The sequence below is a fragment of the Schistosoma haematobium genome, chromosome ZW (genome assembly GCF_000699445.3).
Source record: "Schistosoma haematobium chromosome ZW, whole genome shotgun sequence".
Lineage (NCBI taxonomy): Eukaryota > Metazoa > Platyhelminthes > Trematoda > Strigeidida > Schistosomatidae > Schistosoma > Schistosoma haematobium.
The window spans coordinates 82,994,540-83,020,732 of NC_067195.1; the positions used below are offsets into that span (position 1 = coordinate 82,994,540).

General features: G+C 38.0%; 1 protein-coding gene across 1 annotated transcript; it reads left to right on the forward strand.

Moving 5' to 3' along the window:
• Positions 1-3,585: 3,585 nt before the first annotated feature.
• On the forward strand, positions 3,586-9,179 carry RDH12_5 (Retinol dehydrogenase 12; the record flags this gene model as incomplete). The annotated part of the gene is made up of 3 exons (XM_051218884.1): positions 3,586-3,873; positions 4,732-5,199; positions 8,952-9,179. 3 exons carry the CDS (start codon positions 3,586-3,588, stop codon positions 9,177-9,179), a joined length of 984 nt encoding a protein of 327 aa, XP_051072669.1.
• Between the last annotated feature and the right edge of the window lie 17,014 nt (positions 9,180-26,193).

The window sequence follows — 26,193 nt, forward strand, 5'->3', positions numbered from 1 at the left end:
GAGTAAAGCACTCGTCGGAACAGTTTTATTAGACAATAAATAAGTATAATGTTCCACAGTGCCTATTTCAGCAGCATATACAAATAAGGAGGAAAACATATACTGTATTGTAAAGTTTCCATCTCAGGTCATTCCTATCTAAGTCGACGGAGGGAAGTAGTGAAACATCCGTTTACTGAGTAGACATCGCATCCCAATCACCAATACATTTTTCGCTAGCAGCACTTTCAGTCCCTTTTCCGTTAACTGTTTGGGCAGCTGCTGTATATTACAGTGTGATTTTCAGTCAAGCTGTCATTCAAGCCCTAACCTTCACTATATTTTTGTTTAGTTATCTACTATGTCTAGCTGAGTTACAGTGACATGTTTATACTAGACACTTGTAGTTAACTCCTGCCACACAAAGTGAAATGTTTAATAGAAATTGTATTGTAATATGCACTTACTCACCAAATGAATAGAAAAATGACCAAAACTTCTGGGAACAACATGAATACTGTACATTGCTAAAAATTTATACAAGCCTCAATCACTTCTTTTTACTAAACATTCGGAGTAATGATTATAGTAGAGTTTAGAGAGTAGCAATAAACTTTTTGTATGACCGACTTTGTCAATTTCATGATGATAAAGTAGGAATTGAATTCATGTAGTTTGTAAAACTCCAGATCAAATTATAAACCAAATAAGAATTGGTATTTTACTTAAAATCATAAATAACATTTCATAAGGACTGGAATATTTCGAAAGCTAAATTTGCGCAACTGATTACCAAGGAAAAATTTAAACACACTCCAATCATCATGTGGTATATGCTACTCATGTTGTCAGATATAACTTACATGTAACACCAGTCAGAAGTGGAATGGCTAGTAGGGTGGCGTTGGCTCTATCAGTCTCAGTCGACGAAGGGAAGTAGTGAGATATCCGGTTACTGGGTGGACATCACATGTAGATGGCCCAGAAGATCAACACTGTTACGAAGGTCAATACACCTGCTTCAATCAACGTTTCGATGGACAACGTGGCACAGACTGAGGCAAACAAGGAAGTGGCACGGCAACAGTGACTTTCTTTTAAATGGGAGACGAGAGTAGTATATGCTAATTCGGTTGACATATATAAGTAGTACGTAACACTCATCCGAAGTGGAATACATGACAGCAGACGATTATAAGAAGATCAAATTGAAGACAACAGGAATGTAAACTGAGAGTAATTGGTATAACTGCAGGTATGAGGGAACAATGAATTTTGTAAGGGAAACATTTAAAAGGAGATGTACAAATAATCTATTTAATTTCATACACATAGTTCCTTTTATTATCTTAAAGAGAGCAAGAACAAAGATTGGTGCAGAATAATATGAATTCATTTTATTTCGTTAGGTTCTCATCAGCTGCTTACAACCTAAAATATTTGAAATTCAACGTTATTATAGATATTGACATATTTATACATAAGAGGGTGATTAAGGATGAATGAATGTATCATGGTGTAGTGAAGATTCAGATAGAGTTAATGAGGTCATAAAATTTTGTCTCGAATAAATAAAGTTTGAGAGGGAAAGTTCCGGAACATTGAAATAGTGATTAGAACTCATGAAAATAGATTAATGGTAATAAAGAAAATATGAATTGAAATCAGTCAGTTATGTATGATGTAATTTAAAAGAGTTGGAGTAATGACGCAACAAATAAATAGAGAAATAAATGAATAAAAGGGGGGTTATTGTTACCAGGGTAAAGAAATATTTATTACTGTCTCTTTTTGGATACACAGATCTGGTTTTAGACGTTTGATTGCTATTGCTTCGGCAAATTTCAAAGGGTTGGAGTTTGATTGTTTGTTAATCACTTTGAAGGAATTCAGTATATCAACCTCATGTCCTTTGTCAAGGAGATGTCTTGTGATAGCACTACTGGATGCTTTTAATCCATTTAATCTTAAACTTTTCGGAATATGTTCTTTGAATCGGACGTAGGCTCTCCTTTCTGTTCTACCAATGTAACTGCTTTGGCAGATACATGTAAATTTGTATACACAGTTGGTGGTAACATGAAAGGGATACTTGTCGACCTTTGATTGTGTCAAAGAACATGTTGTTTTGGATAGGACAATCAATTTTGCTGTAGGATAAGTTCTTGTCAATGCAGTTTTTAGTCTCATATTGATTGATCCTATGACATCGTCACCTTTGAATTGAAGTTGAATAAAAATAGGCTTTTTATTTGCTGTAGTTTCTTTGGGTTTTTTTTATCTTCACGTTTGCCATATTTCTCAATAAATTTCAGTGGGTATTCGTTATTCTTTAAACATTTTTTAACATTCATAACTTCCTCTTCTAGTGTATCGGAAGTACATATTCTTTCTGTTCTGTGAAACATTGTTTTGACCAGTGCCTTTTTGTAACTGATTGGACAAAAGCTATTGAACTTGAGATAATTTCCATTCCATGTGTCTTATAAAGTGAACGTTGAACTGTACCATCCTTTCTTCGTTTCATCGCGATATCGAGAAAATGGAACTTGTTTTCTTTTTCATGGTCCATAGTGAAATGGATATTTGGATGTGCTTCGTTGAAAAACCTTAGCAGATTTATTGCATGTTGATGATTATTACATACGATGAAGGTATCATCAACATACCTCGAATAATACGTCATTCCATATTTCATATTTTCATGAGTTCTAATCACTATTTCAATGTTCCGGAACTTTCCCTCTCAAACTTTATTTATTCGAGACAAAATTTTATGACCTCATTAACTCTATCTGAATCTTCACTACACCATGATACATTCATTCATCCTTAATCACCCTCTTATGTATAAATATGTCAATATCTATAATAACGTTGAATTTCAAATATTTTAGGTTGTAAGCAGCTGATGAGAACCTAACGAAATAAAATGAATTCATATTATTCTGCACCAATCTTTGTTCTTGCTCTCTTTAATCTATTTAATGTAAGGTTTTCACATTTTAACAAGTCATTCACGTTTGATTTATGGAGATGTAATTTGTAATACAATTCAAGCTAAACTCACTCAAAAAGTGATTATCAACTTCATTGTATTCGAAAATTTGAACAATGAATGTGCAGTTCATCTTAATCAAACTTTGACGCAAAAATTCGTGCTTAATCTTCTAAATCAGGACATGACAAAATATCAGTGATAAAAGTCTAATACCCATCTTGTATTATGGTCAACTGATTGCTTATCGAGTGTAGAACTGAAATCGATTGATGAATCTGGCCACCTAATTAAGTGCTCACATACTCTGTTTCTCTGTTAGCACCAATCAATCCGCACATTGAAATCATATTACCCTTCACATTATTGGAAGAAAATTAACAAATGACAACTTTGAAATCACGTATTTCTTTCTCTACCTTGACACATTATTATAGTCACTTTCAAAGTTTACAACATTCTACATACGGATAGGTTGTTGAAAATCGACTGGTTAAAGACACGTCTCTCAAATTGTGACACTATTCTGATCTGAACTGAGAATACATCCGAATTTGTAAACATAGTTTCACACATAACGCACGACCAGTATACAATCGGTTCGATAAATGTCTGAGACGATTGGGACTTGGCACAGAGCATGTTGTATTTCGAAACGATTAGATGGGAAGTTAGCCATTGTCACTGGATCGAACACTGGTATCGGGTTAGTGACAGCTGGTGAGTTGGCTCGTCGTGGTGCTCGAGTCATCATGGCATGTCGAAATCTACGAAAGGCTGAAGATGCCAAAAATAGTTTATTGGAGAAATATGGTGCCGATAATCCACAGAGTGTGAACATTGATATAGCGTGTAAACAAGTGATCTCATCGTTGAGTCCAATCTACAGTGACCAAGTGAGTTCATTGATTTTACAATCGATTCAAGTGAATCCGTGCCTGAATATTAGTTATTGGTTTATGTTAATATTGAAGTGTGATGTTTTCATTTAAATGTTATTGAACAAACCTGAAATCTGTTGAGCACATGACAACATTTCCGTCTATCCATTCATGGAACCCTTACATTGTGGAGTCGATATGCTAGACTATCATTCTGTCCTACAATGAGATTTAGTAATGAAACTTAATTATGCTATATTCCCGAATGTAGTCAAGATGAAAAGAGGATACTTACATTCGACTCCATGTAACTTCTGAGTATAACGAAATTCAATGACCAGTTTTTAATCACAGTGACTGAATCATAAATCATTGATTCTGATTTATGATAATATTCGTATTGTTGATGTAACGGATGCATAGATCTAGTTTATCGATAACTTCCGTGACGATTCCAATTTCTAATTTATGTAGAAAGAAATAAGCTAAATTTGAACCTGAATGTGAGTCCATTGTTATCCCATTAATTCTTCTTTCATAATGTTGAGAACAAAATTAACTTTATTTAAAGATTATTTTCTGGAAAGCTGGTGTTCATTTATTTCCCTAATATTTGTTTGCATATAAACTCGGTTATCTCAACTAGTGGAACATTTGTTTATAAAGACACAACATCTAAATTAATTATCTTTTCTGCCCATAAACTACCTTGACCGGTCCTATATATCTAACACTGTATATTAGAGTAAGGCCGGATAAAGAACTATTTGAAAACAATATTATCCATTTATATATGTTGTTTTAACTTCATTTTCATCCCATGTGGTCGATGGTTATTATTTATACAAAACATACTTCCAAATTATCTTTCAGCTCATCATTGAACAACTTGATTTGGCTTCTCTACAATCAATCAGAGAATTTGCTAGACGAATCACAGTCAATTATTTAGAACTTCATTTTCTTATTAACAATGCCGGTCTTGCAGTTAGTAAATATGAAGAAACCATTGATGGTTTTGAAATAACAATCGGTGTTAATCATTTTGGACATTTCCTTCTAACGGAATTATTATTACCTTTATTAAAACGTTCGATACCATCGAGAATCATTATTCTGTCATCAATAGCACACTATAGAGGCCGTTTAATTAAACCAGATTTGCAAATTCAACCAAAAAAATATGGTGAGGTAAAAGCTTATTGTCTTTCAAAGTTAGCCAATACAATGCATGCTGTTGAATTAAGTGAGAGATTGCATGATAGTGGAATCACTGTTGTTAGCGTCCATCCTGGTGTTGTAAAAACTGAAATTTTACGAGACGTGAAAAGTTTTGCATTGGTAAGTTCAAATGATTAGTAGAAATTAAACAACTTTTAATGTTTAGTGTTTATTATCCTACTAACTTACTTACTTACGCCTGTCAACGCTCGTGGAGCAGTATAAGGCTCCCACCACCATTCTACAACCAACTCCATACTGGACAATACTTTACAGTCGTTTCCAATTCCTATTCATCATTTTCATGTGTGCCTCCTATTCCCAATGCAGTGTGTTCATTGGTCTTCCTCTTTTCCTCTTCCATTCACCATTCCGAGTTAGCACTTGCTCGTGATACAGTTTAGTGATTTCCGTAATGCATTTTCTGTCCACATCCAACGTCATTTCTTAATTTCCTCCTCAAATGGAAGCCGGTTTGTTCTCTCCAACAGTAGATTGGTCCTGATAGTATTTTGTGCAGACAACTGCTTGTAAATATTTGTACATTTTGATGATGGTTGTGATAGTTCTCCAAGAATCATCTTCATACAGTAGAACTGTCTTAACGTTCATGTTGAAGATTGTGACGTTGATGTTAGTTGACAGTTGTTTTGAGTTCCATATGTTCTTCAACTGTAGAAATGCTGTCGTTGCTTTGCCAATGCTTGCCTTTACATCTGCGTCAGATCCTCCTTGTCCACCTATGGTGCTGATGTCCGCCTCTTCCAGAGCTTCTCCATCAAGTTTGATTGAGTTGATGTTGAGGTCTACTGCTTCAGAGGCTGGTGCTTTCACTGGTTGTCTTGACCTGTATTTGTTTCTGTGAATGATGTAGAATGGCTAGGTCATCTAGAAAGTTCAAATCATTTAGCTGCATCCAGATATCCTACTTGAGAATGGAATATAGTTCATGTTTTTGAAACATATGTAAATTAGTGTAGGAAAAATACCTTAATTCTGGGTAACTTGAACAGTTCTACACCGATTAAATTTTTATTCAACAAAAAATATAAAGCTCACTTGAAACTACAATAATCAGTAACACTCAATCACTTAAGTGGAACGAAGGCCTTGATTAGTTTGTATTCGATACAATACCGTTAAGATAATTCCATTCATGTGAAAATGCACACAAAAGTAACGGAAGATAAATAAATTACCAGTCCTCAAACGACAACAAAAATAAAGAGGATTCAGAGAATATTTTTGTTACGATGAAATTGTTTACTTAGGCTATACGTCCGTATTTATAGTTGTTTGATAAACAAATATATGGGTCTACAGAACGATAGAAGAGATTACACCATAAAGTGGCCCACGATTTCAAATACTAAAAAATTGCCTAATGATCGAAAAATTTTCGAAGGATAAGAGGATGGAAATAATTTACAGGTTAGAAATATGGCAGATGATTATTTAATTAACAAATATCATGAAAAAAAACCTAAAAGGCATAATAATCATGAAGAATTGATAGAGATTAATAATGACTAATAATAAATCCACTTGGTATTGTTTACTTAAATGTTCCCATTGATGTTTAGGACTGCAATTGATCACCCCATTGCACAAGCAAGTGGCTATCAGGACTCACTGCCTAATAGGATAACGCGATCATGTTTGAAGCGGGCGGTACTGGGTTCTAGTCCCAGAGTAAACATCAATTCTGAGATGCAGGCACATCCAGCTGACAAATCCCAAATAAGACGAAACGCGCGTCCTGGATTCTACTGCTAACCACTATCCATCTTTGCTTATAATGACTGACAATAGTTTAAAAAGTATAAAATAACGATAAGAGCAAAGACAAGACCAAAACATACCCGCAAAGGGTATTAGAAGCATAGAAGGATGAGAGGTTAGAAGTATTCCATTTTGTACACAGAATTCGGACTTGAGTTGATGAACTGCCAATGACTAAGCAGTGCATAGATTTTTAATTCAACCTCCCTTTGATCTAATTCTTTTGACTGTGTGCAGGATGATTCCTTTGGAACAACCTACTCAGAGTTTTTCAGGTGCTCTTGTAAATGGGACATGCCTCCGAAGATCAAGTAAACTTACAGATGCACATCGTTGTGGGTCAGAACGAGAGTTTATTCCCAACACATTCGTGAATGTTAGGCTAGATTAGGAAGACAATATGAAGTGTAATTGAGTAGAAAGTTTACCTCAGGGATCCTGAAATTCATTTGGTCGAGGTTTCAGCTGTCATATCTCCTTTAAATTCGATATTCGTAAAGAGTTTTCTTTTGAACTATCAGCGATATTTCAGAAAGTAGTTTTGTTGTTTAGTTTACATCAATGAGTCTAGCTGGATAGCTATTTCTGATGAGTAATTGTCGAAGTTGAAGTATTTATTCGTCTGTTATGTCATGAAAGTATATTTGACTGGGGATAAAGGGTGAATTAGGTTTCTACTTCTATTCAATGGGACCCAGCAAAGGAAATTCATATACCGATCACTCCAGGTTGGCTTATTATGTATAGATCTTTGTAAGGAACTATCTGAACAAGAAAAGAAATTCCGCGTTCACGTCTTCTTCGAATGAAAATTTAATTAAATGGTGAAAACTAATGAATTCATCCAAAATATTATTGAGGTCCATATTTTCTTCACAAATAATGAGTGTCAGCCATATATCTCTTATATGAATGAAATCTTATTATTGATTGAAGTACCGTATTTGGCATGAATACATTAGACTACCTGCTTCCACTATACCAAGACTATATGAACTACCTACTGCTCATGAAAATAATATGTCTCTACATCCCGTACTTAATATGAACAACTCTCCGTATCATTTGATTGTAAAATGGTTAGCTTGAATTTGACAACCAGTTGTAAATCCCATCAACAGATACAACATTGACTTATTGACTAATTCGATTTCGTAGATCAAGTTACGCTTATTCATGTAAACTTCAGAAAAATGGTCTCATTGGATATCACTTTGCTCTTTCTAAATGTTTCAATCACATGAATTGTATGCTTTTTATGTGACTATTGAAAACAACAGCAGTGATATTTGTATCCCGAAACATAATCTAAATGAACTACTTCGATTTACTCTCAATATACAATCCAAATTAAATAATTACTTTTTTTATAGATAGACAGATGGAGTTGTTATGGGTTCATCATTGGGCCCCCTCTTGGCTGATTGTAACATGGCCAATTTATAAGTAACACTGTCATCAAGGTATAAAATTTTGTTGTCTGATTCCTCCTCTATTAAGGAATTATCAAGTTTTCACCTCTATTAGCTTTTAGTTACGTCGACTTAATGTAGAATATAATTTACTTTTTACTTTGGAGTAGACCATAATAAATGATATTAAGATGATTCAAGCTCAGCTATTACTACTGATAATAGTGACAATTTAATTTAAATGATACTCAATGAATGTTTTTATTACTAACACATTCAATTTAATGAAAATTATCACTTAACTCATTCTCAAACTATCAATCATGATTGAATCACAAGAGCGTCTATACTTATCATTCCAGATGAGTTCGATTTTATGATGAAATAGTTGCCAAATTACCAAAGTATCAACATCAAATGATGTTGTCATAAAACTATGACTCTTCATCCACTTATACTGTCAGTAACTAAATGACTCAAGTAAAATGGGTATGACTTATACGTTAAGATATTCATTGATGAATCTTCTTAAATACCTTTCATCGGTCGAATTCACATACTTCAACATAATATAATCTCTTTTCTTGTTACTTGGTCATTTTCAATATACTAAATGAATATTTCATACCAAATTTATTATTCCCTGTGAATATATTATTCTTCCTAATTTTTATTTAGAAATGTTTCATTGCAGTGAATAGACCAAGAGTAATTAGTCCATGGAAAGGAGTACAGACTATAATGTACACAGTGTTGTCAGACAACTTAATCTCTGGTGGTTACTATTCAAATTGTGCATTAAAAGAACCGTCAAAAATAGTTAAAAATAAAGAGGAAATAATATGGTTACGGAATAGAACACGTGAACTCCTTGGAATAGATAAATTAGTGACTGCTAATGATTAACAAAATGTAATTGCACAAAACCAGAAATGTTGCTATTCTACTTACAAATAAATTTATGATATTATCATAATCTTCCTTAACATTCTATAAATTGGATGGCATATACTGCTTAAGTTCAACTAGTTACTCAGCTACAAAACAAAGTGGTTTTTACTTTTCCAGTAAGAGGTTTGAGTGTCTGTAATCCGATTGTCCAAGATTGTACGTATTACATTATGATAATTAGAAGCATTCAAAATGGTTTGCTAACTAAGACTTCTCAAAATGGTGCAGTTTAAACAGGTAGAATTAGATGAGCACAACTGAGATTCGTAATAAGCGCCTAATCAAGTACAAAGGAATCATCAGTTGGTACAAATACCACATAGATTTAAATGAAAATACATGGAGAGACAGGATGAAGAACAACACCGTTTTCATATTAGGCAGTTGTAACTACTAAATAATTTTTTTCTACTCATTTTTTCTGAAAGAATGATATATAATTATACTGGAATACTTAGTTCACAAAAAGCCAGTTAGTACTGAATGAAACAGAGAGGTAGCAGTAGTTTGTTAATAAATTAAGTATTAGTAGAATCGTACTCTAGCGTCATTGATGAACAAGGAGGATCTGACGCAGATGTAGAGGCAAGCATTGGCAAAGCAACGACAGCATTTCTACAGTTGAAGAACATATGGAACTCAAAACAACTGTCAACTAACATCAACGTCACAATCTTCAACATGAACGTTAAGACAGTTCTACTGTATGAAGATGATTCTTGGAGAACTATCACAACCATCATCAAAATGTACAAATATTTACAAGCAGTTGTCTGCACAAAATACTATCAGGACCAATCTACTGTTGGAGAGAACAAACCGGCTTCCATTTGAGGAGGAAATTAAGAAATGACGTTGGATGTGGACAGAAAATGCATTACGGAAATCACTAAACTGTATCACGAGCAAGTGCTAACTCGGAATGGTGAATGGAAGAGGAAAAGAGGAAGACCAATGAACACACTGCATTGGGAATAGGAGGCACACATGAAAATGATGAATAGGAATTGGAAACGACTGTAAAGTATTGTCCAGCATGGAGTTGGTTGTAGAATGGTGGTGGGAGCCTTATACTGCTCCACGAGCGTCAACAAGCGTAAGTAGTAACTAAGGATTATCATCGGAATTTTCGAAGGTCGAAACATATTTTTGAATACAAATAAGACCACCAAACTAAATATTTAGGTCCTGACAACTAATATGTGTTCACAGATGTAGAGAAGGAGTACCTTGATAGTTTAAATAATGGTGAAATTTCACCTTAATGTCATGGGTAACTTCGTTACAAAACACTTGATTAACAGTATCGGCTAATTCTACCACATCCAGTGTACCTTCGAAGTAATTTAGATTTACGTCAATTTTCTACGCCTCACGCTTCTGTGAAATATAAAAGCCTGTGAATCTCTGAAAACCTGTTAAGTCCAACATAGAACGAGTTCTTAGACTGATGATATGTGGACAGAAATTAGATTTAAGTTTTCTGAGATCATCCTGTTCGTACTTGTATTTGTGTGTATGTATGTGAGCGAGAAAGCCACTCCTATGTGCATCAACATTTTTTTCTACTCAAACACTAAATCTCCTATCCCATCCATTTATTTTTCGCATATGATATTTAATCTTGATCTTGGGCAAGGTTAATACTGAAGTTTACTGAGAATTGTATTTCTTCCAATCTGTTATTTCTACCTTTAATATTCCCTAACTGATAGCGACTTTTCGATTGACCTTTGAGTATGGAGGCCTCCGTATCCGTTTATCGCTCTTTGAATCCATTGTCTTAAATTGATTGATTTGAAGTGCATCTCCAGTTTGTTGTCGAGGCTTATTTTCCCTGAATAGTAACTGGCTATAACAGGAAAAAATACGATGAAGAGCCCTTGATTGATCACTGGGTGGTGATCAATGTCATGCTTGTCTACCTCCAACTACCATCTAAATCTCAATACATAGTGCCCGTAGTGTCGAGTCACCTAGACTGGTGGCCACATTGCAACATGATCGATAGCATTCGACCTGCACTAATAAAGACTAGACAAGCATGACATTGATCACCACCCAGTGATCAATCAATTGTGATTACATATCAGTCCTACAGGAGGTTAGTCACGGCTCGGATAGCTCAGTGGTAACGTCTCTGACTGTGGAGCTGGGTGACACGAGATCGAATCCGCCAGGGAGCACCAGTTACCTCAAGATTACAGGTACACCTTGCTGACGAGTGCCAAGTAGCACGAAACCCGGGTCCAGGGTTTCCTGTTGACTACCTCCAACTACCATCTAAATCTCAGCCCTTGAAAGTGTTAATTAGAAAATATTGTTATTTCTTTGTTCTTTCTCCCTATTTCCCATTTTAACTTTTATTCAGGACTCATGTAAATATATTTTACGTCCCTCAGCACTCTCTGATTAGTTATTTATGATATGACCTTCTTTAGGATTAACCTTTGACTGACTTCTAGAAACTACTACTCAAACCATTGCAAATAGATATTTGAACCCATCTTGTTGGAGGGTGTACTCTTAATGATTATAAGTCACTGAAGTATTATTTATCAACCACTTCTTTTGCTGTTTGATACGCATTTGTGCTAGAAAAGTCTCTGACTGTAGAGCATGGGCTATAATGTTTCAGATATTTTGCAATTTTTATATAATTCTTTCAAAAATAGGACCAGTTAAATTGAGTACATAGTTTTCATGTAGTGTTGGTATGAACTAATGATTTCTTTGTACTTGTTGAATGCTTGATTTCGAATTCCAAATACAATACATTCGTTCGTGTTTATCTAACACTTCTTGATTAAATTACATTATTTCTGGGATTCCTAGTTTGTACAATAATTCAAATACTTCTAGTTATCACATTTTTGTTTTGACATAATTATTCAAAACGGCTTTGTACCCCATTGAGAGGAATGTAGTTTGCTCCAATCGAATAAACTCTGGTTCATTAGCTCTGCGTTCATACCAACAACTGAAATTTTGGCAGGCACACTGGTTGTAACGGACAAAACAAGCTGAAAATCCTTCCAAGACATCTTATTGTACGGTATTGTCGTTGATCCCTTTTTCTCCCTGTCTTGCATTCTAACCTTTATTCAGGTCTATTTTGACCACACTGTATGTTCTTCAGTCTTTCTCGTGTGAGCTTTTATTGTGTGGCCCTGGTTGATGGCTTTTGTTACTTAATTTTACAGGTGTATGTTGCCTGACTATTGACAACAGGGTCGTGTCCAAGTAAAACCAGGGCTACGGCGTGGTTCATTGTATGACTGACAACCTTTAGTTGTCTGCTTGGACAGGTCGGAGGAACCTTTGATTCTCAGGTATCAAAATATTATAAATTAACTATTCCTTTTGTCTAAATAAATAATATATTTACAATACCCCAAAGAGTATAAAAATTAGATTTTCTGAAGTTTCGTGACTCAGTGTAAACCAATTCTTTCAGAGGTGGTCTTGCGACTCTGGATAAATAATTTCTGTAAAATAAAAAGGAGAGTTTAGGATCATTCCTCAAAGGACCCCACCTGTTATCGGTTCCTAATGTGACAGTCCACAGTTTACTTTCACTCGTGTCCTCTTCTCACTGAGAAAGTCAGTCCAATCGCAAACTCCATGATTTATACCAGAACTTAATAGTTTTGGACCCTAGACCTAGGTGATAGGCCTTATGAAGAGCTTTGCTTAGACCTATAAAAACTACGTATCCCAATATACTTCTATTTTTATTGCATTCTAATCTTCTCTTGCAATGATAAAACTAGTCAAACATGAAAGCTGTTCCGCAACCATTCTGTTGCCCGATTAGTTGGTATTTCTTTTCCATCCTACCATCCAGTTAGCTGGATGGTAGTTGTTGACTAAGTCCTCATTCTCAGTTTGTAGATAAGAATGACTGTTGGTTCCTTCCAGTCTCTTGGTGGTTTTTTCTTGTTTAGAGGCATATATCGAACGTTATTGCTAAATTTTTGATAGTTATATCCTCTCAAGCTCCTATGATTTGAAGGTGGATGTCATCAGAACGATTAGACTCATCTAGTTTGAAGTGAAATGGTCATATGGCAACTCTCTCCTGAACAAACTCATGAACTTTCAACAGTACGCTATTCTTAGGTCTAGCAACTATATTTTCACTTTCATCAGTGGAAAATACTGCTGGAGCAGATTTGCCAGCTTCATCTATGTAATTTCCTGGAGCAAACGTGGCACGATCCCACTCTTCGCCTGAATTCGTTTGTTTAAGTGGCTTATCAACAACTCTGGTCTTTTTTTAAAGTCGCAGATCAGGTCTTGGAAGGAATTCAGTTATTACTCCCACCATACAATAGCCTCCCTAAGTTCTCCAGTCAGTAAAAAAATAGATTGAGACTTAGAAAGAAGTTTTATATCCAAGTCGAAAGAATCTCAACTCAAGATAAGCGAAAAACCTCAGTTCGCGATAACCCCCTTTCTATGATTAACTTAAAGGCTCACTCTAATCTGCCTCTCAGTTTTCAAAGCAAAAACGATAGAATACTGGGGAGGGATTTAAATAAGAAGTTTAAACTTTCTAAAGTAAGACTAATAAAAGTCACACTACCTACTCCATACAATATTATCAAATGCTCGTTTCATCAGAGACTCCTTCACGTCACGTTTACGGGGAATGAAAAGGTTGAGGAATTTTAGCTGATCAGTCACTTGGTTAGACCTGAAAATGTGCGTACTCTGCCGTACACATCATATACGGAGCGCAATCTAATCAGCAGTATCCCAAAGGGATCGGGGAAAACGTTATTTTGTGGAAGGGTCGTTGTTGTGCAATGAATTCCGGAAAACCTATATATTAAAGTTGAATCCTAACATATTCACAACTAGACATTTATAAAATAGTCCTTAGAACCTTGAGTATTTTGTCGCCCAACAAGTAACTTGATTGATCTGGAAGGATTTGACTCCAGGACCTGGTCAATTGAAGTACCCTTCCTATCACCACAGATAGTAAGTAATCTAGAGTAATTTATTGCCATTAGATTTCGGCTACTTAATGGAACCCTCTCACACCCGGACAAGCCACATGATATCAGAACTAACTAGGCGCAAAAGTAGACCAAAAATGATAACCACACTTGTGAACTGATAAGCGTAAAAAATGTGAGGGCAACAGTAACTACACATTGAGTAAGCAGATTTCCTGCTCATTCAACTTAAAAGAATAAAGGTACATGCATTTCATCTAGGAAATATCAACTGGTTATTTACGAACGACTCGGTATACCAAATAAAATTGTTTGCATGATCCAAGTAATAAGAATAATACTTATCTGGTGAAAGTAGCCTTAAACATTAGGATTTTTTCAAGCTACCAATCAGGAGCTGACAATAACCAGTAGGTCTTTGCCCCACAACGACAAAAACCGAGAGGCGAAGTGTAGCTGTATTGTGTATACGTTCCTACTCGGTAGCACGTCAAGTGTACATCGACGCACTTACCAATCTTGATAAATCTGTATAGTGTTTCCTGAGATTGTACAACTCTGTTTATTTTATGCCAGGAGTTATTTACCGAAAACGTACTTCTGATTTCTATTACGGCAATCGAATATTAGAAAAAACATCCCGTTTTACTCGTCCAGTACATAAATTTCCATCTTAGAATACTTCGATCTTCCTAAAATCAACTTCGTTGAATGTGCATAAGACGGAGAGGATGTTCCCATCAAAGTTTCAGTCCTTAACCTTACTGGGTAACAAGGATTATTGAAAAATATGAATTCAACGAACCGTCAGAGAAATAGACAGACTGTCAAGCCCAGGGTGTATCTTTATTAACGAAGAACTGTAACAGCTTAGGTTGGTTGGTTAAGAGTTGACCTCAAACAACCAAGCATATGCCAAAACAGTATAGTTCAAGTGTTCATTGACTTTCTTATTTTGTATAGGCGTTATATTTCCTATCATCTTATATTGAATGTTGAGAGGCTTTGTTTGTCTGAACAAATAATCTCACGCTCCACTGTGACTGCGCGAAGATCTAAATAAAGACCTATTCACTACCTGTCTGGTTTCTTCTATCAATGGCACGACGGTTACCTAGAGGCGCGAAATTCGTGAGCCCGTTTGTTATAGCCCAAATAATCTTCACCCAAATTCTCATTTTAAGCGTGTTAGCATGTAAGCAGATATTTCAAAATTATTACATGTATTTCCCGACCAGATGCTGCCGCCTTCTTTTTGATTTATCTTTTGGCTTACCATTACCCGGGGGATGCTTACTAGTCTTGGTAACCTTCGGTGCACGACAATCCCATACAATTCAGTATCGAACCAACATCACATTGATTCTGGTGGGAGAGTAGTGTAGTGGCACTGGACCATAACCACACAATCCTCAAAGGTGAACACGAAACTACTCGGAAAATAGATATTCAATATTTAACGCGGAGAAGCACCTAACGATGGAGAAGGCGCGAGCAATGAATTGAATGGACTGGAGTTGATCGAATGGCATGGCTCGGCCATGCAGGCGTGGCCTCTGATGAATGTTACCTTATGTCTTCTATTCATATTAAATATATTGTTCTATCTCTAGCTTAACCTTGTTCTACATCATGTATTGGTGATTGTTACAATACGATGAGTTGGTGTAGACGATGGTATGACTTCTACGTAAGATCTTATAGATTAGGCAGTTATATCATGATAAGTCTACAATTTTAGGATTAGGTCTATTATTAGAGCAGTACTAATATCATAGTAGACCATAACTCTACAGAACTTCCAGTTGAAACCCTCTCAATCCTGATCACCTGGTAAAAATGTGATCACACCATCCTAAGACTCACCTATATTTGCAAAGATGGACTAAAACATTACGCGGATGACTGGTGTTGAAGTTGTAAGCGTTTAGATGTGTTAACTGTCAGGGACAATCTGAAGCACGTTTATCTAGAACTATACCTTTAGTTGAATTCGGATGCTCATCAGGGTTTGTTACTGCACACAGCCTGACCCATAAATGGTCTCCAAAATTTGCAAGAAACCTAAAATCACACGGAATTCCATTGAATACTGTTGGATCGAGTTCAAGCTAACGGCGATGTGACACAAACCATTTGAACAAGTTAGGAACTAATGCACGAAGGCTCTAAGAGGAGATGGACATCTGTGGCAGAATAAGCTGATCTACAAATTTGTTTTCAGTCTGGAAATCCTACTCCATCACCCTGCCTCTTTCTGACAAGCCGAGTTTTCCCAACCGAAAGATCTCAATGGTCTAACCAATAGCAATGGTTTTGACTCAGAGCTCCCAGCAAAACAGTATTTCCATACATCCCAGAAGCCGTCAATAATCTACATAGACGAGAGCTTCGACTGTATTTCAACTGGAAACTCAAAAGTCTACCTAAGCACTGGACTTTTGTATAAGAAACTGGAACATCTAGATAAGAATACACTTTTTTGACTCGGAGGTGATTTACTCTGCTATAAAAAAGAGGCACCCTTAATCCTGACAAAACCTTATGGTGTAAAATTTTCTTATTCTCTGAGCGGTTACACGTAAGTTAAAGATGGCACACACCGAACCAATTTTCTGCGGAAGATGACGAAAGGAATCTTCAAGATACCCGCCAGTATCACTTATTTATAGTACCCTCAATAATCATCGAATCACTGATATACGGTGATTTGTGTGGCCACTCGTTATTTACATTTTTTACTTCGGCAACTGGATTCAAGAATGGCCATTTTTGAATGACTGGTCTGTTGGTTGCAGTAGATAGGTGAATTATCATCCTCACTCAGAAGGGAAAGGTGATTGTAGTATGCCTTGATTTTCAAAATCTTTTTCGACGATCACTCATGCATATCTCACCAAGAAGCTCAATCTGAGTGGTTTTGAATCGCCATTGATAGATTGGTTTACTTCATATCCAATGAGTTGAGTCTTAAGGGTTAGAACAAACTTTACAATAATATAATATAATAATATATTTCTGCAAGGGCAGGTACACGCCATTTTTACAGGCATGATCTACCAATTACAACATTTATTGGTTCGCAAAATGCATCCCAAGTAGAGTTGCTAAACAAATATAATCTATAAAAGTGAATATCAGTTCATCCGTTCAGATATCTTGGAGCGTTAATGATTAGGTTTATACTTTAGTATTACAGTTAGTAGTCTTCAAAATATTTCCCAAAGTTACATCGCGTCCACCTTACACACTAGATCCAATCTCGGTATAATTTCGTTTGAATTTTGATCGTGCTAAGTATTTGTGCAGTACTATTGTAACAGTATCGAAAATCATTACGTGTAACTTTATTAATGCAGGTTTGTTTTCCTTATTGCAGGACAACAGAAAGTGAACGTATTAGAAGAAGAAGAACAAAGCTTGCGCAAACTAAACCTGCTGGATGATGAGTAAAACTATTTTGTAACAGACTTCTCTTTTTGTACAAAAACCGCGTATTTCAATTTCTAATATATCTCTGTTGTGCTCGCACGCCGTGTTCTCACTTGAGTGGCATCTGCCAGTCCTGACTGTTGTGTTGTGTTTCAGATTGCTCCTGCCTGCAGGTAAACGCTAAGAATACGTGCTACAAGTGGTGATGGAGGTGTTTATGTCAAAACATGATGAACCCCCAGCCATCCCTGGCAAGTTAACAGTCAACACAACCCCTCGCCAACCGCCACTGTTAGGCGTCTCATCAGACTATGACATCTGGAAAATTAGAGTAATGACGTGCCTACGTCGAGTTCCAACTTCGGAACACTTCGACTACCTTCTGTCGTACTTAGATGACGAAGCAGCGAAACGAGCGACAGCTAACGGCTCTACTGCGTGCAATTCACCATCCCAAAATTGGAAGATTTTAGATGGATGTTTTTCGTTGAAGGTGGATACCCAGCAGTCAGCCATCCAATTTTTGTCTCGCCACCAGAAACCTCATGAAAGCCCCATCGACTATCTTCACTCATTACAGCAGATAGCAACCCAGGCATTCCCTAGCCTGGACATCTTGGGGCGAGAAGAAATTACACGCTCCCGTTTTATTGAAGGACTGCTGCCAGGTGCACTGCGAGAACATCTACTTCGAGTGCCACCGGCTGACACAGCCGACTTGAAACGAACGGCACTTCGATTTTTGACTGCTGAAAGACTGTCAGTTCCATTGGCGACCTATCGACCAACCGTGATGACTATCGATGAAGCCACCGAACCTAATCGACAAGATAGCTTTCAAAGTGCCGCGGCTATTAGAGAGTTCCCTGACCGGCATAGTAAACGAGGGCAGCCGACTTCCACATGGAACGGACGGTCGTCAAGGGACAACTATCGAGGCCAGCAAACAGAATGCTTCTACTGCAGACGTTTCGGCAAAAATGCCAAGAAATGCGGGCATAACCGCGTGAAAAACAGAGGTAAGCAGTGTCGTTTGCATATATCGTCTTGCTATGTTAAACATTTGTGCCCTGTTACTATTAGGGGTAGAGTGCAAAGTACTGAGATTAATATACTATTAGATACAGGAGCTTCAGTATCCTTGATCAAGGAAGACCTCTTGCAGAAACTTAACCACAGCACTCAGCGTAAACAATGCTCTTCTACCTTAATTACCGCGAGCGGAGAACCCTTGAAAGCGTGTTCTAAGATAGGGTTAGAGCTGACGATTGACAAGAAGCCTTTTCAACATGAGTTCTGGGTTTGCTCCACACTGACTTGGGACATGATTCTCGGGGTCGACTTCATGTTAAAATACCAGGTCTCTATACACATGAATAAGTCAGAAGCGAGTATTGGTGGAGTTGTCGTGCAAATACAACACCATGAAATACCAACTAAGTCTGTAGCCCAGGTGGGAATTTCAGAAATTGTACGTCAGGTACAAGATAATAAAATAATAAGTGAAAAAGACCGTCGAACAACCACTGATGTACTCCAACAATTTAGTTCCGTTTTCTCTGAGAATATCTCTGGAAATCGGACGACCACTGTACAGCACTCCATCCTCACAGGTGATCACATGCCATTACGTCAACCACCTCGCCGAGTACCAGTACATTACCAGCCTCAATTAGAATCAATGATAAAAGATATGCTAGAGAAAAAGATCATTGTACCATCTTCATCACCATGGGCATCGCCTATCGTTTTAGTGAAAAAGAAAGACTCTTCCCTACGACTATGCGTAGACTACCGCCGACTTAACGCTATAACTAAACGTGATTCTTTCCCACTTCCACGTATAGACGCTACATTAGATGCCATGAAAGGCGCTCGTTGGTTCTCGACTTTAGACTTAGCATCAGGGTATTGGCAAGTGGAAGTCCGACCTCAAGATAGAAAAAGGACTGCATTCACAGTACCCAATGGTCTATATGGATTTCAAGTGATGCCGTTTGGGCTAACTAATGCCCCAGCCACTTTCCAACGATTAATGCAGACAGTTCTACATGGTCTCGTACCACACCAGTGTTTAATTTACCTTGATGATATTATTGTGTATGGCAGAACGCCGGAACAGCATAATGCCAATTTGAAGGCAGTCCTACAACGAATTAAGCAGCATAACCTAAAAGTTAAACCATCTAAATGTCGACTATTGCAAAAAAAAGTGCTCTTTCTAGGGCATCGCATTACAGAAGATGGAGTAGCAACAGATCAGGGAAAAACGAGCGCCATTATTAACTGGCCACAACCGAAATCTGCCGAGGATGTTCGCAGCTTCCTGGGACTCGCTTCTTATTATAGACGTTTCGTACGCGATTTCGCATCCCTGGCGGCACCTCTACATCGCCTGACGCACAAAGGACGAACATTTTTGTGGACCACAGAATGTCAACAAGCATTTAGCACTTTGAAGTCATGTCTTGCTGCTCCACCCATACTAGCTTTCCCGGACACTTCTACTGAAGCGGGTGAGTTTATACTCGATACAGATGCTAGTTCATCAGCTATTGGAGCAGTCCTGTCTCAAATAGCACTAGATGGACAGGAGCGGGTCATTGCTTACGCTAGTCGGCGGTTAGATAAGAGGGAGACAAGGTATTCTACGACGCGCCGAGAGATGCTGGCTTTGGTAAAATTTTCGCAACATTTTCGTCACTATCTCTTAGGACGACCCTTTCGTGTACGCACAGACCACCGTGCACTACAGTGGCTTCGTTCGTTCCGTGAACCAGAAGGTCAGGTAGCGCGCTGGCAGGAGAGGTTGCAGGAGTTTGATTTTACCTGTGAATACCGACCCGGAAGCCGACACACCAACGCTGATTCTCTATCTCGTATACCTTATCCTCCTGATACCATTAGTGCCGTCCTTAGCACAGCCCCCGAGATCGACTGGCCGTCTCTTCAAGCAGAAGACCCAGATCTGCGATTTATTTATCAGAGGCAACTACATGGCAATAATAAACCATCTATGACAGAGTCAAAGGATCATTCCTTGGCGACGCGCCGTCTTTGTGCCAAGTGGGGCAGTTTAAGATTGTATGAAGACACGCTGTTTATAGTCAGTGAATCAAAACAACCACTATTGATAGTACCACGTATACAAGTTCAGAATATTATGGAGCAGGTATACCGAGAACTGGGGCACTCAGGAAAACGGAAGACTGAACATGCTATCTGCGGAAGGTTTTGGTGGCCATCCATCCACGAAGACGTTGCAGAATTCTGCAAAAATTGTAGCATGTGCTATGCTATCAAGTCACCCCGACAAATACCCCGCGCACCCTTAGTTCCAATGACGACAGAAGGTCCGCATCAGCGAGTTGGCATCGATATTATGGGGCCACTCACAACGTCAAAGAACGGAAACCGTTATTTACTGGTTATGGTAGACTATTTTAGCAAATGGTGTGAAGCTGTGCCTATACCACAACAAGATGCCCTCACAGTCACTCGGGCTTTCATTTATCATTGGGTATTCCGGTACGGCGCTCCCCTCTCACTCCATTCTGACCAAGGTTCAGCTTTTGAAAGTCATCTCGTCGCCCAGGTATGTCGATTATTGGGAATCCGGAAAACACACACTACCTCATATCATCCAGAAGGTAACGGCTTAGTGGAAAGAACCAACAGGACTATCAAAGCTCTCCTTCAATCGTTTATCAATAAGTCGTCGACGGAATGTTGGGATGACGTGATACCACAATGTCTGTTAGCTTACCGCTCATCAGTGCACGGATCTACAGGATTTTCACCGGCGACCCTACTTTTTGGGCATGAATTGCGCCTACCCGTTGAGCTGCAAATACCACTGTTACCATGCGAGGTCCAAGATCATGTAGTATACATCCGTAATCTTCGCAGCCGCCTAGCCGACGCCTATCGCTTAGTGAAGATCAACCTACCAAATGCCAGCAAGCACCAAAAGGACGTGTACGATCGCAAGACGAACGGACCTGTGTATAAACCCGGAGATCGTGTGTGGCTGCACCGCCCTTTGGCTCCACCGGGGACATGCAGCAAGTTCCATCACCCTTGGCAAGTACCTTACGAAGTTGTGTTTATGAGGTCTCCCACTACATTCGTCTTACGTAACCTCCAACGACCCCAAGACGATGTTATAACAGTACACTACAATCAATTAAAGCCAGACAAGACAACGGTGCACTTAGATACCCCGTTTGTCAACCCCCGACTGCCGTCAGCCATTATGAAGTGCCACCAGAAGGAGGGGTAGCATACCCATGTCCAGCACCAGGCACTGAGGACAGTGCCTCATGAGGAGAGGGGATAGTGTAACAGTATCGAAAATCATTACGTGTAACTTTATTAATGCAGATTTGTTTTCTTTATTGCAGGACAACAGAAAGTGAACGTATTAGAAGAAGAAGAACAAAGCTTGCGCAAACTAAACCTGCTGGATGATGAGTAAAACTATTTTGTAACAGACTTCTCTTTTTGTACAAAAACCGCGTATTTCAATTTCTAATATATCTCTGTTGTGCTCGCACGCCGTGTTCTCACTTGAGTGGCATCTGCCAGTCCTGACTGTTGTGTTGTGTTTCAGATTGCTCCTGCCTGCAGGTAAACGCTAAGAATACGTGCTACACTATTTTTTAAGTATACTTGTAGAGCGCTTGGAGTGAACTACGACCTTGGGAAAACGCGTACGTCGAGTTCGTTCCAGACGTCAGAAGTTCCATAGCTGTGTCCCCAAAGCAAGGTTCTGAAAAAAGGAGAAACAGTGGAGCAGCAAGACACCTGGATATGAATGATAAAGTCATACCCATTCGTTACGAGTCGAAGATGCCGCAAGTATATGTTGTTTGACGACACTAACCAGTTACACCTATAATTTAATCGTGCCCACCCAGTGAAATTAAAAGTCAAAAGCGAAGAGGTTCGATGATATGTGTGACAGGTTATCAATATATCGAGAAGTGACTGATCTAAACTGGCTAGCGGTTACAGGAGAAGTTAAGCACAGCGTTTCCACTCGTGATCTGGTGCGGGTGCGTGACCGAGCACCTTCAGCTGGGTGAGTTCATTGAAACTAGTGACATCAGCATCAAATGTTAACGACTTAAAGAGCTATTGACTTTGGGGATTTATTTACCGCTACAATATATTATTTCATTTTTGCATTATTCGTTTGAATCTTCCCATCGATGTTGAGGACTGCAATTGATCAGTCTCTTGTCAGCATATGCGCATTCTGTGACGATTACCTCGATATTGTCTTGAGTCACAAGCATTATAAGCAAAGATGGGTAGTGCCTAGCGATTGAATCCAAGACACGCATTCCGTCCTATCTGGAACTGGTCTGCCGGATGTATAGCGATATCATTATCATATATTCGGGCACGATATTTTGCTCATTCGTATATCTTATCTTCATAATGACGGAACAGATATCCATACAGTGTAAGATTAAGGCTCTTTTGCCTCCCACCTTCTGATTTGTCCCATTCAGGCCCGATAATATTGGAACTCGGCTCTGCCACACAGAAGCTTACTTACACTAGCACTGCGTGACAGACCCATGTGCACAATTCCTCACAGTAGTGAAAGCACTACGGCGCGATTTTAACAAGTAGGTCTCGCCCAGTATGTTTACTCGTGATGTTTCAGGGCCTTACGACACTTTAAAGAAGGCTATTCATAGACGTAGAGACCTAACCGATGAACGAAAATTAAACCAACTCTTCCACAACACCGAGTTGCCACATGGCTCGGTAACAGAAATGTTGCTAAGATCCTGGGAGGTCATTGGTCAACGAAACCTTGACGACGGACTTTCTAGTAAGCTCTTTTTGTCCAATGCTTTCCCAAAGGGTACAGGCAGTTTCCGTCTCATTTAGAAATAACGCCGTAGACGAACTACTGCAACTACTAACTAAACTCAGGAGATCACCAGAACCCTCAATATAACGGTTTATTCTGCGAAAGGAAAGCCTATAACGACACAAAATGAAATTATATTGTTACGGCCTACTATGGTATTAGTACTGCTATAATAATAGACCTAATCCTAAAATTGTAGACTTAGCATGATGTGACTACCGAATCGACGAGATCCATTGTCTACATTGGCTCGTCGTATCGTAATCATCAGCAATATAATGTTCGGTGTTTCTAAATAACACATTTAGGCTGAAAATAGGACAATATATTTATAATGAATAAAAGAGATAAATTAGATAAGAATGACCACGCCCGCAAGGCTGAGCCATGCCATCTTATTGAACGAATGAATGTTCCTGAGTTCACCACTGTTGGTCTTGTCCCCATGTTAAATGTTGAATATCTATTTGCCCAGTTACTTTATGTTCAGATTTGAGGATTGTGTGGTTACCAGCAATACCACTACAACATTACTGATCCATGTCATGCTTCACTCGTTATCTTATTGTTCATCATGATCGCAGACTATCACAAACTCCCCAAAGGAGCTCGTCACAGAATAGATTGATCTCTAGACCACGAGACAGATAATCCTGATTTGTTTTTGTACTCCAGTCATTATGGCAAGTCTTCTAGAAATTGTGGAAAACCCTGCAATTTCCTAATTTCCAAACCGTCCGACATGAAAAACCTTTCGTGGAATTTTCAAACCGGCATGCCTTAGCGGCAACTCCGCCTGTAGCTCTTCCAGAGTTACTGCCGGTCCCAAGCCCGGGTAAAGAAGGAGGGTTGGGCATGGGGTTAGTGTCCCCATCCCGTAGAAAACTAACTCGTTAAAAAAACTAACCAGAAAAATAATTCAAACCATTTAAACTCTGCCCTGGGAGTTAGAAGGTCTGTAGAATTATGGTCTACTATGATATTGGTACTGCTCTAATAATAGACCTAATCCTAAAATTGTAGACTTATCATGATATAACTGCCTAATCTATAAGATCTTACGTAGAAGTCATACCATCGTCTACACCAACTCATCGTATTGTAACAATCACCAATACATGATGTAGAACAAGGTTAAGCTAGAGATAGAACAATATATTTAATATGAATAGAAGACATAAGGTAACATTCATCAGAGGCCACGCCTGCATGGCCGAGCCATGCCATTCGATCAACTCCAGTCCATTCAATTCATTGCTCGCGCCTTCTCCATCGTTAGGTGCTTCTCCGCGTTAAATATTGAATATCTATTTTCCGAGTAGTTTCGTGTTCACCTTTGAGGATTGTGTGGTTATGGTCCAGTGCCACTACACTACTCTCCCACCAGAATCAATGTGATGTTGGTTCGATACTGAATTGTATGGGATTGTCGTGCACCGAAGGTTACCAAGACTAGTAAGCATCCCCCGGGTAATGGTAAGCCAAAAGATAAATCAAAAAGAAGGCGGCAGCATCTGGTCGGGAAATACATGTAATAATTTTGAAATATCTGCTTACATGCTAACACGCTTAAAATGAGAATTTGGGTGAAGATTATTTGAGCTATAAAAAATAGGATTACAAAATAATAATAAAACGATGCGTGTTAATAGCCGTTGATTAATAACTTGACGTGTAGGTAGTAAGTATTTTGTGTTTAGAAATATTAAAGTAACGAATATTGTAGAAATGTTAATATTGGTATTAGTTTTGGTTTAAATTATGAAACCAATTTACAATTATGCCGGTAACTCGTCCATATGTGATTTCCAATTGCATCTGTACTAGTAGGCTAACTGAAAGAACACAAGTATTACCGTGGAGAAGAATTCCAACTAATGTTCCAGTTAGTTTGATACGGTTTTTTTAGTTACGGGGAGATTTCCTCAACCTCATTTTTACTTGACTGTGATAGAATTTAGTAATACTACTAATACACATGAATGGTTATTAAAACAAAATTTCAATACATGAGTGGTAATTATATGAGTTTTGGACAGATAGCTAAGAACAAATCGTTAAACATTAGTGTATTCGTAAGAGACATGCTCTAGACTCAATGTCCTGATCTGCGGCAGACTATTTATTTATATTTATACTTGCCGGCTGATGATGCATACAAGTTAGTTGCAAGTACGCAGTTTATCATAAGGCGGAATACGATTTAATTGAGATATAGTGATTATAAGTTATTGAAATCAGTTAAGTCTATATGCTACATTACTAGGTGACGTGCCGCAAGATGTATTCAGTTAAATAAGTTTTTACAAAATGATTAACAGTGAGTGATGCTTATGTGATTATCAGGGAGAACATAAGTTGTAACCAAGGGGAGTACACTCCCAACTCACGTCTATTATAATGGCTTGAACCTTAGTCAGTGTTGGGGTAAATTCGACATTGATGTTTTCAGTTTGCAGGAGATTTGCTCGACTGCTTATACTGATTATTTGCATGCATGATTGTGTCGCTAAACCATCAATTAGACTGACAAGGTTTTGAGATATTTACTGAATGAGCAACTGAGAGAGAGACATACTGTAATCATCTGTGATGGATGAAGATAACAAGAAAACAACACCATTTAATGGTAATTATAAGTCAATTTGTTGACCGATTTCGTTAATAGTTTCATTAATTT